At 36.7% G+C, this 19,424-nt stretch overlaps 1 protein-coding gene across 1 annotated transcript in view; it reads right to left on the bottom strand.

The window, feature by feature from the left end:
* luzp2 (leucine zipper protein 2) overlaps positions 1-19,424 on the bottom strand; it is a 708,607-nt gene that overhangs the window by 24,307 nt on the left and 664,876 nt on the right. Inside the window, exon 10 of the mRNA XM_039753635.1 lies at positions 12,926-13,030. Within this exon, the coding sequence (XP_039609569.1) occupies positions 12,926-13,030 (105 nt within the window). The remainder of the gene's footprint in view (positions 1-12,925; positions 13,031-19,424) is intronic.

The following is a 19,424-nucleotide window of genomic DNA, read 5'->3' as shown; positions in this document are numbered from 1 at the left end:
GTAAAATCTTATAGGAGCATAACTAAGGCACATTAAAGGCCAGAAAACTGTAATGAAAGGCCACAGCTTTCACTATCTGACCACGATCTTTTGGAGTAAATCCTTTGTACAACTAATTTTCATTTTACGTTTAATAATCACTACACTGTGGTAGGCTGGAGCCCTGCCCGAGGTTTGTTTCCTGCCTTGCACCCTGTGTTAGCTGGGATTGGCTCCAGCAGACCCCCGTGACCCTATAGTTAGGATATAGCGTGTTGGATAATGGATGGATAATCACTACATTTGGTTTGGCTCATTGGTGTACATGTTAATATAATAGTTTATAGGTACAGTATACTCTGAGCATATTGATATGTTACACAAGATATCCATCTGATTTTGTCCGTTTGACTAACTTACTTTTAGTCAATTAACCCGATTTACTTTTTCTCGACTAAAACTAATTAATTTTTTTGTCGACCAAAACTAAACTAAAACTAATAATAATTAAATGAGTAAAATGTGACCAAAACTAAAATACAATTTAGTCAGAAGACTAAGACTAAAACTAAATCAAAATGTATTGTCAAAATTAACACAGCTCACTCAGAGTACTGCTCTAACTTGCCAGCCTGCCAGGTAGTTTATAGTGATCGTAACAGCACTGTAAGCTTACTATGCAACCATATAAATTATATTTAGGACCTTGAAATAATCTGAATAGCTTAAAGTAATTACAAAATTCAAATATATCAATGTACTGTATAATGATTATTTCTAAATCTTATCCATGATTCATGTGTCCTGTATGTTTGCTGGCATATGGAAATAATGCAATACCTTCATCCAGTTAATACTGGAGCTTCAGTTTCTCCAGCTAGGGAGGATTTTTTAGAGAGCCAGAAGCAGGAGTGAATGTGAAGACTATTCTCATCAAGTAATTGATGGTGGGGAACTATAGAGGACAAAATTTGGGGAGTTTAAATGCAAGAATTAATGTAAGCCCATTTGAGAGATGTTTATGCTTTGAATTAAATTAGTCTTTAGTAATGCATTCAAAGTCTACAGTCGTAGCTGATTATTTAATTTTACTTTACCACATCTATGTCTCTTATGCTACGCCAGGGGGATGCAATCACATGGAAATGGTTATGAATGAAACTGATTAATTCCTAGTAGAATTTCAGTTCAGACTCCTCTAAGCTCCTCCAACACTTCCACAAACACACTTTATCTGAAATGCTTCATCAGTTCTGCGTTATATTTGTGGTCACAGTTCTTTGTTTTGCTAAGTTAATATTGTAATCATTATACACTGTGCTGTGACTTTGTTTTGGAATTCTTGTTTTATACACTTCATTGTTATCATGAATCTTGGTTTTGAATGATGCTTTTTTTATTATGCTATTACTTTTGTTTGAATCAGTTTTATTGTTGTTATTGTTTATTTTTGCATTTTTACATTGTTTAGGCATGGGAATTTACATGTAGTGTATAATAAACTTGCCTATTGCTGGACAACTAATGCTATTTCTTCCCCACTATAAATATGGTGCCAATTAACCTTCTGGTATGCCTTGGTGATTTGAAAAAAACTCAAAGCAAAGTTCTTTAGTGTACCTGGCAAAAAAAACATAACATTTGATTAGGTCTGTTTTCTGTTTTTAAAACTCTTTTGCTTTTGACTTCCAGTTCAGTTTTTTTTTTTTTTTTTCTCTTTTGCTTTTGATGATCTAGTGCCACTTTTTTGGATTTGACCCTTACATGTTTACTTACCATGAACCTGCCTCTGAGTCTTTCTTGTCATAAATACCCAAGATGCTAACACTATGTCCATTACAATGTTAGAGTTCTGAATTTATTCTGTTTAGGTGGTTTGAGATGTCAGTAAAAGAAACAGACTGATAATCCTCTATTTATTTTCCATGTTTGACTTATCTTTACACACCTTCCTTCAATGAAGTTTTAATTCTTGGAGAAGGTTCAGAATGTGTTTGAGTGCTCTGCTGCAAAACAACCATCACATCACCATGCATCACCCAATATAAAATCCATAAATCGGCCTTCGGCTAGCACTGCCATGGGAGCAGTGATATATGTTAGTGCACCCATGGCAATGCTGAAATATTTGTAAGATGAAAGAAATTGGCATCTCCAAAATCTGTGGCCCAGGCAGGCAGGTGCTTGAAGACATCACTCATTGTTTCAGGTATAATTTGGACTTTCTTGAATGATACAGATATCTGTGATGAACAATTCTAGCTCATATTAAGGAAGATGTAGTTTATTTCAAATTAACCATGGTCCCATTGCTGTCTCATGTCACACACGTGCGCATAGGTGGAAGCCGAATGGATCAACTGAAGGTAATTCCATGCCAGGCCAGGCCAGGGGCCTCATGTATAAACGGTGCGTACGCACAGAAATGTTGCGTAAGAACTTTTCCACGTTCAAATCGCGATGTATAAAACCTACACTTGGCGTAAAGCCACACACTTTTCCACGGTACCTCATGCCTTGTCGTACGCAAGTTCTCCGCTCGGTTTTGCAAACTGGCGGCACCCAGCGTCAAAGCAATGGTACTGTTCTTGTGTGATTACTCATTATTTTCATGACGCGGCTTTATAAATACACAGAAACTAACCGCATATTGTTTATTAGTGTAATGCATCTGATTGTAATTAACTCGTAACAATATAATGGTCCAGGGAACAGCCATAGTATTCCAAATACCATAACTGCTCTCACTTCTTCTTCTTCTTCTTCTTCTTCTTTCAGCTCCTCCCGTTAGGAGTTGCCACAGCGGATCATCTTTTTCCATATTACTCTTACTGCACGACTCGGAGTATTTATATCACTGTATCTGAGTGTGAATCACAGCAGCAGCTGATCGGAAAGAGAATTATCGGTATACAACTTTAAGGACACTCTGTCTCAGCCACTGCAAAACGTTTTAAAGCCTTTCCTGTACAGACCTCGCGGTTCAGAAACAGTTTAATCCCAAGAACTTTAAATGCACTCAATCAATTGCTCCTTGTAGAACAGTTTGTACTTATAAGTACAATCACCCCACTGTAAACTTGCACTACAGTTATAATATCTCACAACCTGGGCCACTTTATAAAGCGTATTTACATATGATGACGATATCATTTTTAAGGTGAAATGCAGCAAAATATGTTTGTTAAATTATACACATAAAACTTTAACTTCATTTAAATAATCTATATTCTTCACTGGGAGTGTCGTGAAGGATAGAATAATTAAACATGTACTACGAAGATATTTCAATGTTCTTTAAACGTTTTGAAGAATCAGCGCTAAGCTTACAGATGGCTTAACGTCTATTACAGAGCTGATTGTATGGCGATCGGTTACTTGGGGAAAGAAAAACAAGGACTCTTGGGGCGGCCACACCAATATATACTGAATATAAAACAGAAAGAGAAAATAACAACACAGCTAAAAACGCAGCGACAAATTTCGACAAAAGATAAATGCTTGTCATGAGCACGAGGCTCATGAAACACATGTTTAATAATGTGCTTTAGCTCCTATCATCATGAAAATGACATCACGTATACATCTCAGTATTTTAGTTATTCAGAGAGCTGTAATATCACAAATGTAATGGACTCTGTGTCCAGTTGGAGGAAGAGAGCCAGTTTAAGAAGCAAGTAGTGATTCACACACATAGATCACATACGAGTAGAAGATCAAATACAAAACAAAGCATTTAACGTGCTACTTTAATTTCGATGTGATTTGAGAAACTGGTTAATTAAACGATTTTAAGATGAAGTTTATAATGTTCTACTAAATGACAAAATAAACTACGTGATTAAAGTGGAAATGTTGAGATTGAAGTTGACATTTCGTGCTTTTTCCCCACCGTGTGCCTTTTTTCTCTGTACCCTAATAAGCTTTCATATGACACTCAAACAGTGGGCTACAACTCGGCTTTTCACGGCGACTTTGATATGTGACTTCTTTTTTATTTCTGGCACTGTGCGATTTTGTGAATGTGAGCTTTCAAGTTTCTCCAACAGGCTATGTCACTCGATCAACTTCCTTTTGTTGATTATACCACGGTTTATCCATCCATCCATTTTCTAACCCGCTGAATCCGAATACAGGGTCACGGGGGTCTGCCGGAGCCAATCCCAGCCAACACAGGGCACAAGGCAGGAACCAATCCTGGGCAGGGTGCCAACCTACCACGGTTTATTTGAACAAATAATGTTTTTCCTTTGCCTCCACTTGGTATTCGCTGAAATTCTTATATTTCCCCCGTGCTTTTCCAATTGTCTTTTCACAGAAGGCTGCACTTAAGGGCGATTTATATTGATTTGCATATTCAAAGAGGCGTAATTCTGGGAGGAGTTGGGGCGTTACATAAAGCACGTGCACGAGCGTTAGCTTTCACGCTGATCGCGATTTATGTAGCGAAAGAACGTGGAAGGTGGAGTACGCACAGATTCCTGCATCTGGATTTTTCTGTGCGTAAGCACATTTCGGCTTTTGTGCTTACGCCATGTTATAGTGCGAGTTCTACGCACGGCGTTATACATGAGGCCCCAGGCCAGGGGGTGGCGGGGTGCACTAAACCTTTCTCTGTTTTCTCTGCAGACCAAGTACAGCAAATTCTGCCTGATTCAACCTAGAAGACACTACTTCTGGTTCCGGCCCCAAGACTGATGTCACTTCCGGCTCCAGGCCCCAAGACTGATGTCACTTCCGGTTCTGGCTCCAAGACTGATGTGACTTTCAGTTCTGGGCCCCGAGGCTGACATCACTTCCGGTTCCCTGCCTTAAATAACAGACCACTTCCTTCTCTGCTCAGTTCAATCTTGAACTCCATTCTATGCATATTAGTGTGATTATTTATACCATTTTGCAGCCAGGGACAATATACGGGTGGCTGCGCCAAACCTTTTTTGTGTGTGTTAAGGCTGGCTATTTCACACTCAGAATGTACAGATGCATTTTTTGCCATCAGCTAGTTGCACGTTTAAGATGTTTCTTGTAGAAGTTATGAATTATATTGTGGGAAACATTAACTTTTTTATTTTTGTAACATCCCTAAATGAAATAAAATAGGAGAAAATCAAAGATGATTGTATTTGAAAAGGTTTTTCAAAAGATTAAAATATAGTATTAGTATGCAGATTTTTCAAGATCTCCATAGCAAGTGTAGTTCATGTATTATGTATACAGTATATATTGCATAGGTTAAGAAAGCTGAAAATATATGATAATCATGTAATGAGGCCACTGAGAGTGATACTGATACCATATTCTAAGATAGAATTGGACCACTGGATTTCTATGTGTAACAAATGCTGCAGCCTTGTGCATTTACATCATTATCTCTTAACAATTGTTGTATGGTTATTAGGACAGGCTACTACTTCATATCAATATGAGAAAAAATGTTCTAATAACAGTGTAAGTCCAGCACCCTCTAAACTAAAAGTGTGTCATTCATGGCACCTTTTTATTGAAAAAAAAAAGATTTTTAATCCAAACCTCTCCGAAAGGAGTTGGCAAGATAAACTCAAGGAAAAATAATGCAGATTTCACGTAAGTACAGAACTAGAGGGAAACGGCAGAGCTCAATATACCGATTCATTTATTGGGAGCAATAGTAGTGTCAGATGGAAAGACATATGCAGTTCTCTTTTACAGCAGGATTAGTGATAAAACATTAAACAAATACAGTGTCTGATTCTCAGTGACAGCACTGCTTTTTTAAAACGTGTGGTAAATAACAGATAGCAATATTACTACATGCACCAAGTACATAAATATATACATTAGAAACTTAAAGTACAGCAGAGCATCGCAGTATCTTTGGACTATGATATTCATGTACTGATTCAAGATGAATATAAAAAAGAGACAAATAGCTCTGACATAAAATATCCAATCTAAGCTGAGAATAAGACATTTCATCAAGGGGAAAGTCTATTGAGAACTTCACAGAGAGGACTGTAGTGTATGAGCCTGTTATTAAGGCAGAAAATATTACATATGTTAAATAATGAACACAGAGGGTAAAGTAAAAAAAAGCCTGATAATAATGTAAACCATATCTCATGTCTGTCCCTGTCACCAGTTTTCATCCTAAATTAGTACTTAATGGGGGATTCTGTAGTCCTGTCTCAGACAACGGCCACCACCATGATCAAAACACCATGTGTTGAAAATCTTTATAATAATAGGCCATTGCATCCCTCCAATACACTTCCAGAATTTACAGTGTGTGTAAATGCTTTGAAACTATTCAGATGGCTTGTGATTGCCCACAGCCCTGTCAAGACAAAGTATTATTAAGCATATTCTCAGTTTAGCATATGGCTTTATCCAAGGTGACTGATAAAAACAAATCATTTACTCACAATATGTTTAAGTCAAATTATTTTGTCTGCCTCCTGCATGTGTATATAAGTTATAGGTTTTCCATATGTAGGGTGCTACATAAAAAAGCATTGATTTTATGCACAATGCACCATTTCTTGTCTATAAATGTTGTATCTCATTCATTTAGAAGTTTAATATTGAGATACAGTATGTGGTCAGAGACGTTCTTTACGTGCAGTAACGTTTTCCAGGACTGAAGCATTTGACAAATAAGCCATTTCAAATGAAATGTGAAAAATCTGATGAGAAGAAAGTGTTTAAAAAACAGGGGTTTTGACACCAGAAAGTGGGGTAGAGCTGGTCCAGACACAAGGTGATAGGTGGATTTGAGACAGACAGCATCGAACAAAGCAGGTCAAAAAAGAAAAAGAAGCACAATATGGCATTATGAGTTTTGTACCTTAAAAGTTTGTAAACGAGACCAGGAAAAGCATACTGCAAGCTTAAAATGTGTACAAGACACCATATGTACAGTATGCTTCACTATCAGAAAAACATATTGAAATCTAGATAAATATGCATATTCTCCATAAGTTCTTAAGTAGTCAACTCCAAGTTGGCCCAGTTAAAGGAGAGGTGGGTGTTTTCATGAGCGTTCCCTGCAGTGGACTGGCACTCTATCCAAGGTTGGCTGATTAAGTGGGTTTCATAAATAGATGAAATATGTCATTCATTTTAATGAATTCTGATATTTAATAGCAACACTGTATCCAGCAGGAGATGCATGTCTTACATCAATACACACAATTTTTTTCAGGCACATTCATAGGATTTGAAAACCTGCATGCCTCCTAGTGATGAAAGCACTGCACATTTAAAAGATGAAAAACTAACTGCAGCATCTGTTGGGGCTAACATCTCTAACCATTTCAAATCAAATTACATCAAACTGGATCTATTGTGGTTTGTGCTTCCCATCCATTTGAGAATAAAAGCTTCACTTCCACACCAATATATTTTAGCGTAGAAGCATATTGCTTTTACAACATTATTAATGTTAAGAATAGTAATTTTAAAGTAAATATAATTTGTTTTCTTTTATCCTGTCACTTTTATCATTTGACATTCAACAACATAAACAAAACAAAGCTATGTCACCATCTCGTTCGGCTTGTTTTGTCACAGTAAAAACCTGCCAGTCAGTCCTCTGGCTGAGGTAGCCACAACACCTATGGCATGTGTAGCATACACAATTTATTGTGTCTATTTTCATTTCTGCAAAGATTAAATAATCACTTTCCTGACTACTGCTGGTGCTTCAGAGCCCGCAGTATGAAAAATAAAATGTTTTTTCACAGTTTAATAAAGGAATGACTATGAACGTCCTTCTGTACAGACAAAATAATTTTGTGTTTTTTTGCATTATTATTATTATTAATAACCACATGCCTAAAACTACCTTCCATAATAAATTCTCTGTGCTTGCTTCCCTCAAAGGAGCTGTCAATTCTGACACTTAATTAGAACCCCGAGGCATTTCATTCCCCAAGTGCTTAGTTTAGCAAGACAGTAATAATTGATGTGACATACCATCTACTGCAAGAAACAGATTCAGAATTCACCACAGCATAAATTCCACTTTTTCCAGTTTTCAGGAAATTTAACTTTTTGCATGCTGAACCTGGAAACTGAATGACTAAAATGACAAAAAAGTAACGAAAAGCCTCATAACAGTGATATTCTTTGTTAGCTTGTAATTAGCACATGGCGTCAAGCCAAATAACTTAGTATGCAAAAACAGGCATAAGCCAAAGGAAACAAGTTACTTTAATGTAACAAATTTTTGTTGAAGCACTCATGCCTAACCTCTTGTTGGACAGGTGGTCTTTGGTGAACACTGAGAATCAAACCATCCATGAACAACTGATAACAGCTAGAGACATATGTTAAATAAAAGATGGGATCTAAGCTACTGGAAGATATAAAAGAATAGTTTTATGAGCAAATGTGGCAATCTGAATGGGTATGAACACGTGAACATAAATAAAAGAAAAGGTAAGTGAAGCTCATCAACAGGTACAAAATCAAACCCCAAAAACTAAAGATACATGTGTTACTACTTAAAAAGAGATAGCTGACTAAGTTTTAAACAGGAAACAAAATGCCAAAGTAGCCTTAGGTGCCTGGCAAGCATTGGCATGCAAAAAGACTTGTGCAAATTTATGCAAACTATTTTAACAAATTAATAGTGCTCATAAATAATATTTTAGCTTTGGGTGAGTTACACTTGGAGAGACAGAAATCATTAAAGAAAAGTAAAATTGTCAGATTAAGGTATGGTTAAAAAATAATTCACAGTCTATAATTATTGATGAGCTTTGTTCGGCTGAATGACTTGCTCTTGCCAAAATTGTTCCAATATCCTAATAATTTAGTAGTGCAGTCTGAAATATGAGTTCACAGTATTTTGATTAATTTCATCTATAGGGAGTGCTACTGTGATGCAGGAGTTGGGACTATTGAAAAAAAAAAACAAAACTGCAGGGTCCATGGCCTCACTTACAAAAATAATCATATAAACACACTTGATTTTAAATCCCTGGAGTCTGATCTTATGTGAAAATTGATGCATAAACTGGGATGTATAAAACCATTGATGTAAAAATGGTCTTATATGTATGAAAACTGAAATGAAAAAACTTGATTTCTGAAATTGGTATAAAAAATAAATAATTTTCCTGTTTTAGTTCCTTCCCTAAGGAGAAACTTATATGCTTGTGGACAATTCAATCACCCTGCCTTTGGGCAGTTGAGGGGATTAAAGGGAACAGAACCAGACAGGTATGCGTCCCTAAATTCCCAAAGTTAAATTACACTAACCCTGCATGCACTGTCTTTTATAAATGCCTAATATTTGTAGATTGTACATCATTTTAATGTAACTAAAAAAATGTTTTGGAGGATGCCTTGGAGCCAGAGGAAACGTGTGTCAAAATTTAATGATCCTGGCACTGGAAATCTGTGTGATACGGTATCTGTAATAATCAGAGAGAACGTCTGTGATATTTATGTATTGAAAGCCTGAAGCAAATGAACTTTATTACACTGACCCACTGCATGCTGGATCACTGTACATCCCAAATACAAAAGAATACGACCAGGTAAGTTTATTGTAACATACTTGTGTATATCACAGTATAGGCAATTAATTCAACTTAGTTTTGAATAGCACTCTTCACTTAATACAGGCTAAGAGCACTTACTAACCCTAACCCTAGCCCTAATTATAACTATTAATGATTACACCATAAATTAATATGCAATACTTAAAAAAAGCCAATTAAGTTAAACACACTGAAAAACTGAATAAATTTCAGCATAAACATATCAGGATACTATAAACTTAATTAACATTACAATTAAGATATGACCAGTTGAGAACAAAAACTCCAGTCAACAGTTTTACTGGAGAAAATAAACCTCTAGGGCAGGGGTGTTGAACTGGTCCTGCAGGGCCACAGTGGCTGCAGGTTTTCATTCTAACCATCTTCTTAATTAATTTGCTGCTAATTAACTTCTTTTGCCTTAATTTTAATTAACTTGATTCAGGCCCCTTAGTTGTTTCTTTTTCCTTATTTAGCAGCCAAACAGTAACAAGACAGAAAACGAGCATCCACATGACCAGCTCACCTGTACCCATCACACAACATCTGAAACTAAAGAAAGGTGAAGGTCTCAGTAAGGTTGATCCCTCAAGTCACCAAAACATTTTGACGTAGTTCTTAGAAAAAACAGAAAATCAACAGTTTTAAGAATGTCTGCTGTGGCAGAATGAGAGCAACAACAAGCTGTGGAATTAAATAAAGGGTTTAATTAACACCAAGAATCAGCTTCTCGTTAAAAAATTGGTTGGAGTTTGAAGCTCCAATTTTACTGGTCATCTGTGGGCTTGTTTCACATGTCATTTCTGTTTGGCTGCCATTTAATGAAGAAAAGGATCAAGTCAGAGGACAGAATCCTTAAAAACAGGGCTATTAAAATAAAAGGAAAAGAAGTGAATTAGCAGTGAAAACTGGTCACTGATTATGAAAAGGGTTAGAATGAAAACCTGTTGTCATCCTATAAGTTATTGCGTGGAATGCATGACACAGGTTCTGTAATGTCATAACTCTTATGCTATTTAAGATTGTGGCAGGCAGCCCTTGATATTCTAGCTTAGTGATAATTAAAAAAGAAAGAGTAAATCTACTGGGGACTAATGTTTATAGATTATCTTTCGATCTCTGTTTTAAGATTTTTTTACTTTCATTCTTGCTGCAGGTTTTGGTTAGTAGATTTTTGTATTTCCAAGTAATGTTACACCACGAGAAGTGACTATATCCTAACATGCCCATTTCTTATATTTGGAAAAAAGTAGAAATGGACTACAGGAAAGAAATCCGTAAAGACGTCAAGTCGTAGAATAGACCCAACATCTGAAAAGTAGCCATTCTGTTGACGTTATGTGGAATATGTGCTTTGTCTCTGTTAGATTTTTTTTTTTTTTTTGTAACTCTCTTCCCACATTCCAAAGTCAAGGCTGCATGATTAACTCAAATCTCTAACCTGGCACCATAGGAATAAGTTTGGGTATGTTATTGGGGGTTTCTGTGATGACTGGTTCCTCTATTGTAAGCATGGCTGACATCTCATTACCCCAAACAGCACATAAGAATATGGATTCCTGGTTGTAGATTTAGTTGTTTCTTGCTGTCATAAACCTTCCTATATTTTCATTTTACTAGTTTTTTTTTAGCACTTTCATAAATTATTTATTAAAAAGAAACAATTTAAAGACTCAATCTTTTCTTTGCCTTAGGGCTAGACGACCTGTAACATGGTTATTCTTTAGTAACAAGGTTAAAATGTTTGTCATTTTAGGTGGAATACCTTGAGCACTAGGTCAGAAAGTTTGTAACTGTCAGAAAATGGAGAACAGTAACATTCAGTTATTTGAAAAATAAATGTGCAGCATATTATATAGGTGAACATAACTAAATCTTTAAATTTCATATATTCTTCCCTATATAGTACATCTTTTCGAAACAGATCATATATTCTTCATTTACACTATGTGGTAAAATAGTCTGCCATTTACTTCTATTATGAAATGGGATCTCTGCTTTGACTCCAAGGCAATCATTCAGTAGTGTGGAGTAGTTTCTCTAAATCTCACGCCTGACAAGAGCAGCAAGTAACTATACGCGATATACTTTACTGTATAACTAAGGAAGGGTATGTACTGTAACTGTAAGTGAAACAAAAGCTAAACAGCAAGGAAACACATTTCTGAGCTCAGATCAGATTTTCTTTGTGAAACACAGGAAAGGTGTATAAAGTCTTTTACAAATGAAGGAAGATTATTGCTTATTACTTTAGTGGCTTTGCTTATATAATAAACTCTACCATCTTCTGTAAACACAAGGTCATGTTTCTTCCCGTAAAAATGAACATTTGTAAAAGAAATCAAATTTTATAGCCAGTATTTCTAGCAGTGGAGAATGTGTTGCATTTTTAAATTGAAAATGTGATAAACTGTCAACAGTAGATGTTTTATTTAGGCTTACAAATTATACTTTAGTAGGGAATATTTTAACTTAAAGTAATGCATGACAAGCTTGTGTTACAGATTTAATTTAATTTGCTTATTCAGCTTAAATTAGACTAGTGCAACAGACATGTTAGACATGCAGTTTAATTAAAAGGTTATGAAGATCTTGACCGAAAGCATTTTTTAAATGTCAGAAGTAAGAAGTGAAATTAGTTAGTTCATGGACTACAAAGAAACATGGGAAGGTGCCAGTGGCAAATGCTGTAAATGACCTGCTGAGATTTGAAACAATTCAAGCAGTACAACTACTACAGGCACTGCACTGAATAAATATTAATTTGGTTTCCTTCAGTGATATGGTTCTAAGCAAAGTAAGAAGCAGCCTATTTTTTTGACACTGAACTAAAATTAATATTAACCAATTTTTAAATATTTTATGAATGACATTATAGTGTATCAGGCACAGAATAAAGCCTGTAATGAATGCTTGTACCATACATTTATGTTTCAAATAAAATCAATATCAACTCCCCTACCCTATCCCATTTGGGGAAATATGGGAGCTAAAAGCTTAACATTCTTTAGTCCCAATTATATGTGGAGGCATCAAAATGCTTAGCACAGACCAGTTTGTCTTAACATATCATTAGTGCATTCTTTCCTCACAGACATAATTTAATCTTTACTAATGTTAAATAAAATAAGATGTCATTTTTTCATTGAGGTATGGTAGATTAGGGTTCTTTCAACTGAGTATTACAAGCCAGTGAGCAGGCAGTGCAGTGTAAGATATCACAATCGATTTTTAACAGCGTTGCCCCATCTGGTGTTACGCGATTTAATGATATCAGAGGCTTTGTATTAATTGTGAATCCAAGGCATTCAGACAAATAAACAACATTTTTTCCCAAATATGATTTGTGTTGCAGGGCATACCCAAAACATATGTCCTAAGAAGGAATTAGGAGGGTTTACTAAGAGGCTCACACTTACACTTTGTGAATTGCAGTCCTTGCCTTTCATATTGCTACTTTTCACAGATTCATTGTTTGTGATCTCTCTGTTTGTGGCAGTGTTCTTCAAAGACTGAGAAGCACCCTGTAGAGTAGATATTAAAATGCATTAATCCATGACATAAAGGTCAGATGTTAAGATTCCACACAAAATCAAATACAACAGAATTTGTTATAACAAAACTCTGATAGTCAACTAAGAGGGAAGTGCAGTGTCTTAGTGAGCACATTCCAGAAAATTAAATCTATTTCATCAGCTTCTATACAGCTATACACCTCCCGTACTACTGAGCTATAATACATGACACACATTATGATGCTTGACACTTGCCATTGTTGAAATGGCTCTATCATCACAATTTTATGATTTTTTTTGCTTCCGCTTCAGTTGCCTTGAGGGTTGTGTGTGTCAAATGTACATTTAAAGCTGCATGAGTTATACCAGTACACTGTACAATGCTCTCACCATCCTCTTTTAGAATGAAGCAACTTTTTCAGGATGGAACTTTATGGTGTGGCATTGTTTATCACTATTATAACAATACCAGTTTTGAATCATTGTTCACTACCTGTGTGGAGTTTCCACAGTCTCCCTCTCTCTAGGGTTTCTTTCCACTTTCCAGATAGATGTGTGTGCTAGGTAAACTCATAATTCTAAATTGGCCCTGTATATTCTGTAATGGTTTGGTACTATGTCTGTGGTCGTTTCCTTCTTTGAAGAATAGACACCAGCTACCCATGCCACTGAACTGGAGAAGTGGGTTAGAAAATGGATGGATGGATAACTTCCTTAACAACATCAAAGAGCAGAATGAATCCCTCATCTAATATAAGACTACTACCTAAGAAAAACATATGAAAGCAGAATTATTTTTTATTAGGTTTAGATTGTGTTTGCATCTGTTAGCAAAAAACAATTATTAATCAATCACTGTCAATTATAAAGACATATTCCAGTTAAAAAATGTTCTATTATAAGTTTATAAATGATACTGAAAGTAAACCAGACCATTTTTATGTACCACAAAATAGTATAAAGAAGTATAAGGTTTAATTTAAAACATAGTATCATAGGTTAAAAGATATCTTAAAACCTGCAGATTATTAAAATTGATAAACCTAAGGATTGTAATAAATTGTAAAGATATATGAAATAACTTACCTAAAAAAAAGAAAACAATCATGAGGTACATTTTTTGAATATTCCTTCTAAAATCTTCAATTTGTTACATTGTGAGATTTGTGAACTCTTTTAGGAGCACAGAGGGGCTGCACGCCGAAGTGCACCTGGCGCATCTGTAGAGGACTGCTTCTCCATTGCCGAGGCAACCACAGGTTCGCAGCGCAGCAGAAGAGTGCCACAGAAACAACTAGGGAATGATTGAGATTACGCTATACGTGCCTGTCGCCAATGGGTATCAAATGAATACTGAAGTAGAAGATAAGGTGAAGAAAATTTTAAGCACATTCCTGGCTTAAAATGCAAAAAGTTTTAAAACTGTAAGTAAATAACTAAAATCTTCTCATAAAAAAAACTGGAGAAGTATGTAGTTGTAAAAATTGCTGATGATTGTTTCTCACCAGAGAAAGGAGGACACCGGCTGTGCAAAACATTTCCCATTATGAACTGGTGCCCATGTATAAGTTAGATTTCCGTATTCTTGCAGAGTTGTTCTTAATGCATAGCTTATTTCCACCAGAACCATTACATGAAAATCAGAAGTTAGAATATATATGAATTTATTATACACATCCCTTTCAAAATGTGAAATAAAATTCAAAGTTTCTACACTCGGTTTTGTGTTATTGCAATTGATTCACTTTAATTTGCTGGAGGACTAACTTCTGCTGCAAGATTCATGATCAGGTTCAGGATGCAGGCAAGCTTTACCCATATATGCCACTGCAGACAATATAATCACTATGTGTTTACAAACAACAAAATATATAATATAAAATATATAAGGATAGATTAATTTTCGCAATCACACAATGCTATGGTGTGGCTTGTTAGTGAGGTCTGGAATCTCTCCCTGGCATGGTGAAAGCCCAAAGTAGGGATTTGCAGCTTCTGCACCACCCTGGTGGCATCCCCAAAACCCAACAGGGCTAAGCAGACAAACACCAATTCCCATGTGGGAATCAGAGGAGCCACTGCAACCCAGGGGGGCTGGCAAGTAGCAGTTCGTGGGAGATAATGTCCTTCAAAAGCCATCTGCCCCTGTCCTTCCTTTAAGTAGGCATCCTGGCCATCCCTCACAATATATATATGTATATATTTATAAAAGAATGCAGACATACTAGATAGACAAACATATAACCTAGAAGAGAGTGGCTCTTTAATTGTGATTTAGAGTTTTAATTTATCTTGGTACAGATAAATAATTTTACAATACCAATTCTTTAAAGATGATGCTCATCACTGTGTGGAGATGTTACTGTTTTTGCTACTCCTTTTTAAAGTGCTGTGGTGTAAAGTGCTTTCCTCAGTTAGGCCCTTTGCTGTGTCATCTACAACTTCATATATTTTTTTTTTGTTCTTTATTTCGCTTTATACAATTTCTTGTATTACAAATGTGAGTTTTTGCATACCCCTTGGTGTCCGAGTGCAGGGTCAGCCATTGTACAGCGCCCCTGGAGCAAGTGAAGGTTAAGGGCCTTGCTCAATGGCCCAACAGAGTAGGATCTCTTTTGGCGGTGACGGGGATTCGAACCGGCAACCTTCGGGATACCAGCGCAGATGTATGGAAAAGCTGTAATCTTTCTGGCACAACAGCTAAGATGCCAGTTTCCTTCTTGAAGTAATAGTGGCTTCTCAACCTTTCAGACTGGCACAGTGCTTAGCTTGGCAGACTGCATCTCAGCTTTCCAGTTGGCAAAGAGAACAGATTGTCAGCTTTCAGCTCCCAAGAGAGGGAGTGGCGTGTTAGCTTTTTGGTTTCAGAGATTGCAAGAGGTCACTTTGGAGGATGTGAGCACAGAGTGCCCCTGGGTGTTCCCTAGAGACAATGTCCTCAGAATTCCCCTGAGAGTCCTCCTTTAACACTAGAATTACCACAGCCTACGAAAAAACTCGTAGATCCATCCCACCTTAAAATGCTTCACACCTCTCTGTCAGCATCTTTTGTCCTTTAAATGTGTTGATAAGCAGCAAACAGCAAGCAGCCTGCTATCACATCCCCCACCCTGCACAGTTTTCTCAGCTCAAGTCTGTTTACCTGAGTGTCAGTTGTACACGCTAGAGTTGTAGACACGCAGTTGCTACGACAGCTTCGGTGGAGCAACGGTATCAACTGTTGACTGGTAATCAAAGCTTCACGGGTTCAATCCCGGACAAGTCTGTTTTGAGAAGTGAGCTGCTCGTATTCTTACTATTTTAGAATAAAAACATATATTTGATTCCAGTCTGTAACAGCTGGTGTAATTTATGATACTTGTAAAGGTTAGCTTTGTTTTTTTTTTACACAATCCCATTCATTTTACAACCTGTATTGTACATTTTGGAAAATGTTGCACTAATGTAACATTATATTCATTTGCATACCTTCATGCGGTTGTAATCATGACGTGACTGTATAATGTGTGAAGCCTGAAGTCCAAATATCAAATAAACACTTTCACAAAAGGTACAAGTATAACAAAACAAGTGCACTTTTATTCAAGAATATAAACGAAGCAAAAAGAAAGCAGGTTATGGTAGGCGGTTGATACGACAGCTTGTGTGGTGCAATGCTAAGAGCTGCTAAATCCCAATCAAGAGCTTCTGGGATGGAAGCTGGCAGCTTTAAGTTTCTTATTGTTAATATTATACGATAAAAACATACATTTGATTTGCGTCTGTAATGGCCGCTGTAAATGTATAGTATAGTACTAGTATAGTATAGTAATGCCAAAGTTAGCGTCTTTTTTTTAGCTTTATTCTCACTCATGTTCACTCTCCCACAACAAGTTCCTGCTCCCCCCAAACCCCCAATCTGACGCTGTTTTACAGGGAATTCTCAAATGTCATATATACCTAAGTCTCTCTTTTTTTGTTAGTACAGCTTTGACATCATGGATCAGAAGGCAAATACTAATTCAGTGTGAGCAGGAACACTCAAGAATAAAATTGAATAAAAAAAATTCACATCCACAGTCATTCTGTCACGCACAACACTCACATCCACGTCCACATTTTTCCCAGTCTCGATCGTGCACAAGATCTGACACAGTTTTCAAATAAAGAGGGGGTGTAACAAAACTTTTTCATAACATGTCTTTATTTGAAAACGGCGTCAGATTGGAAGGGGAGGGTGTGTGTCTGGAAGCTTGAACGTGAATCAGATGATAAAACTGGGGGGCTGCACTAAATAAGCTCCAGTTTTTTTCTCTAAATCACAATCATGCTGTAACACACCCCCCCCGTCTCTCCTGATCTAACTCTAAGTAACAGCGCCAGCATAAATTTACACCCGATCTGACGATGTTCGTTTTCAAATAAAGTTGCATTAGTGCGATGATGTTTTCTGATTCATTTTATACCCAATGTCCCATATATTTGTCTCTTTATTTTTTTCTCCGTGCTGCGTAGATCATCATGCACCAGAAGGCGTGAACTTATTCAGTGCAGCAGGAACACTCAATAAAACTGAATAAAAAAAAATAAAGTCACAGATACGAAGAAGGTAGATTCACCAGCGTTTGTTTGTCAGCTTTTATCCCTCCAGATCCGAGAATGTCCAGTTCCATTGTCTCAAAACACTACTGGCATCTACAGTTATTCCCAGTTTCAAATAAAAACTAACAGGCGGTGTATGTATGGTGATCGTGACTGAGAGAATAAATGTGAAAAAAAAGTAACTTTTACAAGTACAGTACTATAAATGTAAACGGTCTGTTACAGATGCAAACCAAATGTATGTGTGTACTGAATAATATTAACAATAAGAGCAGCTCACCACTGAACAGCAAATACAGGAGACAGTCAGGGTCAAACCGGGGACTCTTGATTACAAGTCGGCAAATCTTGCCACTACACCATGGAAGCTGTTGTATTGTCCTTGAACCTTTTGTGAAAGTGTTTATTTGATCTTTGGACTTAAGGCTTCACACATTCTATAGTTTATGCCTACATTTTGTAACATTTATTAGAACATATGCATGTGAAAATGCATGTGAAATCCAAGTGTTCCAAATAACGATCTATTATTTCCACTCTAAAACTCCAGCAGTTCACTCACTCCCAGATAATCAAACAAGGCATGAGCTGGGAGAATTTTGTGAACTTTCTGTGATGGTGGGGGGATGGAATAGCAGGCTGCTTGCTGCTTGTCTTAATCACATTTACAGGACAAAAGACGCTGAAGGAGAGGTGCAAATGGATTTAACGTGGGCCAGATTTTTCTCGTAGGCTCTGGTAATTCTAGTATTAAGTATGGTGCAGCTGGTTTTGTTGGAATGTGTAATCTCACATGACTAAAGTAAAGTCACTTCCAGTTACAAAATCAGTGCCTTCTCATTGGTACATTATTTTGCCCATCAGAATTGTCATTCATTGAATTACAGCTGTTGTTTTTGGGTGTCTATTCTAGCCTGAAAGAATATTAGCAAGGAGGCCTTCGCAAATATGTCAGTTTAACTCTGATTTACACCTTTGTTATCAGAAATGCAAACTGATCCTGAAATGAAGAGTTCAAACTGGTGCAGCTAGATGAGTGAATCCCTGTTAAATCTGCTGTCTTAAAAGGCCTAGAGTGCCACTAAAGTCTAGCAGAATGTGCAATGCCCACTTTGTCCTACAGTATGCACTGATTTGATGCTGCTTTGATTTTTGCGATTTGTCCCTTCATGCATCAAACCCTGATATAAATTTTAAGTGCACCGCCTTTAAATCTTTGCAGGTTACATTACAGATAAACTGGAACTCCAAATCAACCTTACATGCAAATAAAGTTACATTTGCTGTTTGCTGTGACAACATTTATTGCTTGAGTTCAGAGACTGGTCTCTGGTATCGGAAGATTCATAAGCCAAGAACCGCTTTAAAAGCATTCATGCTTTTATTTAAATGAACCATTAAACATTTTGACATTTGACAGGAACTTCTGAGGTATTTCACACAGCATACTTAGTAAATATGCCTCACTTAATTTGATAAGCCAGGCTTGGATATTTGGGCAACACTGGAAGTGGCTTGAAAGTTTATGAAACTTTCATTAAATGAGGAACATAAACTTCAGAGAATGCTTTTAACATTTTTTTAAAAACATATCTAATGTTTCCTTACCCACTGCCCTGTTCTGTGTAGTGTATCCCGGCAGGCTAGTGGCCTGTTATACAAGGCAATCCACTGGCCTGTGAGGAAGGGCCACTGGTCTATCATTAGCAGTTTAAACATCACCTTCTAGAGGAAGTTTTGTGAAATTCTTGAGTGGTTTGCTTAGATCATTAGTAGTAGCAAATAATGATGCATTTGTTAGTACAAAGCCCCTCGGTGTCTA

This window comes from Polypterus senegalus, chromosome 1 (genome assembly GCF_016835505.1).
Source record: "Polypterus senegalus isolate Bchr_013 chromosome 1, ASM1683550v1, whole genome shotgun sequence".
Lineage (NCBI taxonomy): Eukaryota > Metazoa > Chordata > Cladistia > Polypteriformes > Polypteridae > Polypterus > Polypterus senegalus.
Note: the sequence above shows the minus strand (reverse complement) of the source record. Positions and strands in the feature narration are given on the sequence as shown.